The sequence below is a fragment of the Ranitomeya variabilis genome, chromosome 3 (genome assembly GCF_051348905.1).
Source record: "Ranitomeya variabilis isolate aRanVar5 chromosome 3, aRanVar5.hap1, whole genome shotgun sequence".
Classification (NCBI taxonomy): Eukaryota; Metazoa; Chordata; class Amphibia; order Anura; family Dendrobatidae; genus Ranitomeya; species Ranitomeya variabilis.
Genome location: NC_135234.1, coordinates 771,673,777 through 771,681,431, shown reverse-complemented (window position 1 = coordinate 771,681,431; position 7,655 = coordinate 771,673,777). Strand labels below are relative to the sequence as shown.

At 35.8% G+C, this 7,655-nt stretch overlaps 1 protein-coding gene across 1 annotated transcript; it reads right to left on the bottom strand.

Annotated features, from left to right (window-relative positions):
• Positions 1-251: 251 nt before the first annotated feature.
• Positions 252-1,193, bottom strand: LOC143817832 (olfactory receptor 52D1-like). The gene has a single exon (XM_077299297.1). It carries the CDS (start codon positions 1,191-1,193, stop codon positions 252-254), a length of 942 nt encoding a protein of 313 aa, XP_077155412.1.
• Between the last annotated feature and the right edge of the window lie 6,462 nt (positions 1,194-7,655).

The window sequence follows — 7,655 nt, the reverse complement described above, 5'->3', positions numbered from 1 at the left end:
CTTCTTTTCCGACAAATAAGAAGTACCGTAAATAGATCATTTCAAGGGAAGTTGTCTCCATATAGGAAGAATGTGGTAATCACATATGTGAAGCCTGGTACTATCTGTGCAACTTAAATATTGAGACATTATATCTACTAAAACCAATATATGGAATAGTAATAAAAGGGTAGAAGAACTACCAATATGGAAAAGATGCTTTTGCCCCTTCGATGATGCAGTCCCATTTATGATGTCCATATATCAGTTTTCTATTGTGACGTCATCAGTTTTGAGGACAGAAGTTTCATCAACTTCACTCTTATTTCCCTGGTTTTCCATCCATAGATCAGAGGGTTCAGAATTGGTGGAATTACAAGGTACTGCAATGACATTACTGTTCTCAGCTCATAGGATAGGTTGGTGGGACTGAAACGATGGAGCAAGATCTCAAATAACACATTGATGACAAAGTTAGTGATGGTCACTAAGTGTGGAGTACATGTTTGTAGAGACTTGGATCGGAAGTCCTTAGAGGCCCTGATACAGACTTTTAGAATCTCAATGTAAGAAATGAAGATTATTACTGGCAACAGGACTATAATCACTACAGTGATAAAGAGCCCATAAATATTGTTGACCGTTGTGTCAATGCAGGACAACCTCACCACGGACCAGTTATCACAGTAGATCTTCAGGATGAAAGAGTCGCAAAGCGGAAGCCTAATGGTCAATGCAAAGTGAACTGTAAATAAACAAATAATGAATGACCAGGCCCCAAAGATGAGCTTCAGAACCATAGACAAGGACATGATTGTGTTGTATCTTAAGGGGTGGCAGATACACAAGTATCGATCATACGCCATGACTGTCAGGAAGGCCAGTTCTCCACCCATGTATGTGTGAATGACGAAGACTTGAGCTAGACAACCCACATAGGAGATGGTTTGTGTTTTGCTTATTAAGTTTAGAAATAAATTTGGGAAGAAGGAGCTGCTCCCGTAGAGTCCATTGAGGCAGAGGAAAGATATAAAGATGTACATGGGCTCCTGGAGACTCTTATTTAAGGCCACGGTGGAGATGACGGCACAGTTGGAGACAACAATGATGAGAAAACCAAGGAATGTGATCGTGCTGTAGAGATATTTCAGTTCAGTCATTGGACCAAAGTTCAAGGTCAGGAGCGATGGATGAGTGCCCGTGATATTCAACATCTTCCCATTTAAGGTGGCATCCTACAAAAACAAACACTCGAGTTTAAGCTTAATTTTGATGTTCTCTAGGCCTGTTACATTGATGACCAATTCTTAATCATCAGCCAACCGATCTTCAGGAGAGGTTGTGCCTGGCATTGTAGCTCTTTGGTTTATTTGTCATGGCCCTTCATTGTGCAGGGATTTCAGAGGCGAGACCCCGACTGGTCAATCATTGATGGTTTTTACTAATACAGTATAGGCCAATAATAGGATACTAAAATCCTAAACATTTTCTAATATAAACTCTGTAGTTACAAGTTTTTGAAAATATTTAATTCTTGTAACAATCACAGTTTTGAGATACGAGGAGCGGTCTGATATTGAACTCTATGATATCTGTGGTTGTCACATAGGAATATATGTAATGTGTGACATATTACCTGTACTCAGAGAGTTATCACTGTGTTATCTGTAGTGCTGCATACAGTTCCTTGAAAAAGTATTCATACGCCATGAACTTTTCTTCAGTTTTTCACATTGCACCCACAAAGTTATATGTATTTTATTGGGATTTTATGTAATACCAACACAAAGTAACAAGTATTTGTGAAGTCTGAAGGAAATAATTGATGGTTTTCTAATTATGAGACCAGAGGAGAACTTTTTGAGCTAAATTCAAAATGTTATGTGTTGCAGAAAACACTGCACATCTCCCTGAAAACACCAACCCCACCCTCCCACACGGTGGTGGCCGCATCCTGCTGTGGGGAGGCTTTTTTTCAGCGGGGACAAAGAAGCTGGTCAGAATTGATGGTAAGATGGATGGAGCTAAATACAGGGTAATTCTGGAGGAAAACTTGTTTGAGGCTGCAAAAGACTTGAGACTAGAGCATAGGTTCAACTTCCAGCAGGACAATGACCCTCAACATCCTGCCAGAGCTACAAAGGAGGGTTGAGATCAGAGCATATTCCTGTGTGTGATCGGCCCAATCACCATCCAGAACCAAATCCCAGAGAATCTGTAACAAGATGTGAAAATTACTGATCACAGACGTCTCCATCCAATGTGTTGGTGTCACATAAAATCCCAATAAATAGGGATTTTTGTGTACTCACCTTAAAATCCTTTTCTCCAAGCCATTCGGTCTGTGTCCCCCAATGAGACGAAGGAGAAAATACATTTAAGTTTTACCAGCGTGTTGTGTTACATAGGACTGCGGGTGACATCATCTACTACATTACTTAGACTTAGTGCTATCACTATATTCTCCTTTCACACCCCTCACCTGTATTACTCTCACAGGGAATCTAAAAGCTGAGATCACAGGGTTTATTTGATATCTTTTTTTATCCTTTACTTTGCAGCTTTTAATAATGGAAAATTGTTATTCATGAGAATATTGTGCTTGTGAGTCATAGAGCTAAACTAGAACTTTAGTGCAAAGTCACTGCCAACAGTGCCGTCAATCTAAGTTTCTTAGAGCCAAGTGTGAATGTCAATAATGTCATCACATACAACAGTAGTGTAGCGTCGGGACCATTCGTCAAACTCAATTTGACAGGTGGACACGCCCCTATCAAAGTGTATCAAAGTGTGTAACCCCTCCCCCCTGCCAGCTGTCCTCCTTGTCTTCTAACAGCAGCTGTGTGGCAGCTCCCCCTCCCTTTTTATATAATTTAATTTGTTAATAGAGTGAATGTTATCTCCGTAATTGTTTTATATTAGAGTTTTATATTTATATGGGTATTTATAATGCGCGCATTATGTATGCGGGCATGTTACAACATGAATATTATCCCCGGGGCATGTTACAACATGCCCCTGGGCATGTTACAACATGAATATTATCCCCGTAATTGTCTTATATTAGAGTTTTATATTTATAGGTGTTTTATAATGGGCGCATTATGTGTGCGACCATATTACAACAATCGCAGGTATGAATCGTAGTGTTTTATACGTTTATAAAAAAAGCAAAAGTCGGGGTGTTGTAAAAGTAAAAGATATTTATTGTAAATAAACACATCTCAGTATAAAAGCACTCGCATTCAATAGCGCGTTTGGTTATACAGCAACAAACGTCTTACAAAATAATGTGATTATTTATACACTATAAGATGTGGTTCATTATCACTGAACACATTCTAACTGCAGAAACTCTGGCTGGCTAGTTAACGGGCACACAAATGCGTGCATTTAAGTAAGGAATACTGTCTCCTACTTAATTACCCAAACAGCTGCGATCACGGTGCTTGGAAAATGACCGCGTATGATTCAAACCTGTGTTTGTGGGGGCTCCCCGCAGCTGTTTCTCAGGTACCCCAAATAACGGCCCAAGCAGAGGGTAGCTAAAAATAGTTTACTGTGTGAAATAAAGCATGGTAGAATTCCCACTATCCGAGAAAACACAGAATTTGCTAGCAGCTGCCACCCAAAGCAACTGTCACCTTGAACGACCTCTAAGAATTTAAACAACTAGTTAGATCACCGAAGACAAGTGCAGTTTTGATTAAATTGATAATTGCAATTAGAACGCGTTAAATTTGAAAATGTTGACGAAATAAAAGTTGTTACGATTCTTTCATTTCTTCGTACGGCCTTCGTGAAATGTTTTAAAACATTCTTGAATGGTAATCCGCGCGCTAAATGATGTAAAACATATACGCAGTAGTGGCCGCACGTTTGTGTATACAGGTCTTGGATTTGCGCGTTCTGGTAACAATAAGCGTCACAATTCTTATTCAGGAATGTCACAAATTCGCGTGGGAAGATGATATTTTCAGGGCTGAGGCCGTAACTATCAAAAAACACACCCGTCTTATCATCGCAGAGTACGATTAACACCCAATTTAGAGCGAAACAGCATATTTACTAAGGCAGCTGAAATGAATTTGCCTCTGTACAGTATATTCTGGACATATTATGTATAATTATTAGTTAATTGTTCACTAAAACGATCATTTCTGACAGAACAATGTCAGATTTTGACAAAGACAATTCAATAATATAAAAATTCTTACAGAATATAAAAAGCAAAAACATTAAATATGTATGTACACATGCATGATTTAGCTTAAAAGACATATTATGTATAATTATTAGTTAATTTTTCACTAAAATGACACAAAAATTGTGTTTTATAATACACCCTGCTGTTTATTCATTATATGTTGTATTAAATAGAGTCTAACTATCACATTACATGTCTTGCTGTACCAGTATGTATCAGACTGCAACGGCACAACACACTGCTTGCTGTAGTGAATAGAGCTTCTATATGCAATTGTGCTGAGAGTGCAATCTGTTATCAGTGCAATACTGCTAACTATCAGTGTGAAACTTTCAGAGGAGTGTGTTATGTGTGATAACTTACCGAAGCGGTAAAAGCAAAACACAGATGTAGAGGTGCAAAAATGACAGTCACTGTATGAGTTTTAATAGACTTTAATAAAGTATGTATCAGACAGGCGTGATATTTACTAAGGCAGCTGAAATGAATTTGCCTCTGTAATCAGAGCAGTGTATTTTATACACAGTGTTCACATATAGTGAATAGTGCTTCTACATGTATTTGTGCTGAGAGTGCATTCTGCAACCAGAGCAATACTGCTAGCTATCAGTGTGAAACTTTCAGACAAGTACAGTATATTCTGGACATATTATGTATAATTATTAGTTAATTGTTCACTAAAACGATCATTTCTGACAGAACAATGTCAGATTTTGACAAAGACAATTCAATAATATAAAAATTCTTACAGAATATAAAAAGCAAAAACATTAAATATGTATGTACACATGCATGATTTAGCTTAAAAGACATATTATGTATAATTATTAGTTAATTTTTCACTAAAATGACACAAAATTGTGTTTTATAATACACCATGCTGTTTATTCATTATATGTTGTATTAAATAGAGTCTAACTATCACATTACATGTCTTGCTGTAACAGTATGTATCAGACTGCAATGGCACAACACACTGCTTGCTGTAGTGAATAGAGATTATCCCCGTAATTGTTTTATATTAGGTTTTATATTTATATGTGATTTATATTGCGCACATTATGTATGCGTGCATGTTACAACATGATAGATGTTGATAATATCAAAAATGTAGCAATAATATTTATTCTCTTTTTATTGACATTTTCATAAACCTATAGTGCCAATAATATTTATTTAACCACCAGATAATTAATTAAAAGCGCATAAAGCGTGTTAAATAGACATAACACCAAAAGCATAGCGAATCAAAAGCATAGCGAATCAAAATGTATTAAATTGATTACTGGTACGCTTCCAACAAATTGATAATAGCAAAAGTGTACCAACAATATTTATTCTCTTTTATTGACATCGGATATCGTAGTGCCTGTGCCGTCTATTTGCACACAATCATTTTGAAACCATGGTATTATTCTGTTGTGAGCTTGAAGTCTGGGTACTATAACTGCTAACAGCTGCTAAGATTTTCTGTGCTGCAGATACAAACACTCCGCGTGCTAGCAGCTGTTACAATGTGTCTGTACTGACCACTAACTAGATGTCAGGTTGTGCGTGTTAAGAGGTGTTTACCAAATATGTGAAACTTCTTACAAAACAGTATTTTGTTACAAGTCATTTATCCACTATAAGATGTGCTTCTGACATTTTCATAGGCAGGACCCTCATTTATTGACAGTTTGATACTATAAACAGTACTGATCTTTGTAAAATAAAGAACGAGAGAACTTTTCAGATAAAAGTAATAACGTTTATTGAACAAAATCAATTACATTTTCTAAAAAAGTAATGTGAATAAATTTCGCTGTTCAATTAGATCAAAAGCTACTTCTTGAAATCCGCAATACATCACAAATAAACAAATCAAATCAATTATCACTGAACACTCATTATTACATTCCGATCCAGCGCAGCTCGCTGAGCGTTACCACTGTACTCATAGGCCCAATAATATTTATTTGGACTGCAGATAATTAATTAAAAGCGCATAAAGCGTGTTAAATAGACAGTACACCAAAATCACAGCGAATCAAAATGTATTAAATTGATTACTGATACGCGTCCAACAAGGTGATAATAATATCAAAAGTGTATAAAATCGCATAAAGCGTGTTAAATAGACATTACACCAAAATCATAGCGAATCAAAATGTATTAAATTGATTACTGATACGCTTCCAACAAGTTGATAATAATATCAAAAGTGTATAAAATCGCATAAAGCGTGTTAAATAGACATTACACCAAAATCATAGCGAATCAAAATGTATTAAATTGATTACTGATACGCTTCCAACAAGTTGATAATAATATCAAAAGTGTATAAAATCGCATAAAGCGTGTTAAATAGACATTACACCAAAATCATAGCGAATCAAAGTGTATTATTTTATTTATAGACCCAATAATATTTATTTGACCAGCAGATAATTAATTAAAATCGCATAAAGCGTGTTAAATAGACATTACACCAAAATCATAGCGGATCAAATTGTATTAAATTGATTACTGATACGCTCCCAACAAGTTGATAATATCAAAAGTGTACCAATAATATTTATTCTCTTTTTATTGACATTTTCATAAACCTATAGTGCCAATAATATTTATTTAACCACCAGATAATTAATTAAAATCGCATAAAGCGTGTTAAATAGACATAACACCAAAAGCATAGCGAATCAAAAGCATAGCGAATCAAAATGTATTAAATTGATTACTGGTACGCTTCCAACAAATTGATAATAATATCAAAAGTGTACCAACAATATTTATTCTCTTTTATTGACATCGGATATCGTAGTGCTTGTGCCGTCTATTTGCACACAATCATTTTGAAACCATGTTTTGCGGACCTTAAACATTTTGTATAACAGATGTGTTTCTCCGGATTTTTCTAGCGCAGCTCGCTGGGCGTTACCACTGCACTCATTTCTCTTTGCTGTTTCTGAATGTACACTATTCTTACCCATAGACAGCTCTCCGTTAAAAAATACGAATATTATTGAATATAATGTTTTACATATGTCACAGTATTTTATTTTCCTGGTGTTACTTTAATAATAATAATGATAATAATAATAATAACCATACAGCGCAAAATTGTGCCAATATTGGGCTACTATGAAATTTTCCATAAAAATCTTCTTGGTTATCCCAAGACACGTAAGAAACAAATGCAGGACTTTTACAACCGCCACAGACACGTATATTATTCCATCATTCTTTAATTCAACATTATTTTATCACACATTAATTTCACAGATGTCTGTGCCATCTATTTGCACACAACCATTTTGAAACCGTGTTTTGCTGACCTTAAACATTTGTATAACAGCTGTGTTTCTCCTGATTTTTCTAGCGCAGCTCGCTGAGCGTTACCACTGCACTCATTTCTCTTTGCTGCTTCTGAATGTACACTATTCCCAACCATGGACAGTTTTCCTTAAAAAATATGCGTATTATTGAA

Bases quoted from the DNA above. Each gene is read 5' to 3' on its own strand.
- LOC143817832 (XM_077299297.1), bottom strand. From the start codon at position 1,193: ATGTTGAATATCACGGGCACTCATCCATCGCTCCTGACCTTGAACTTT.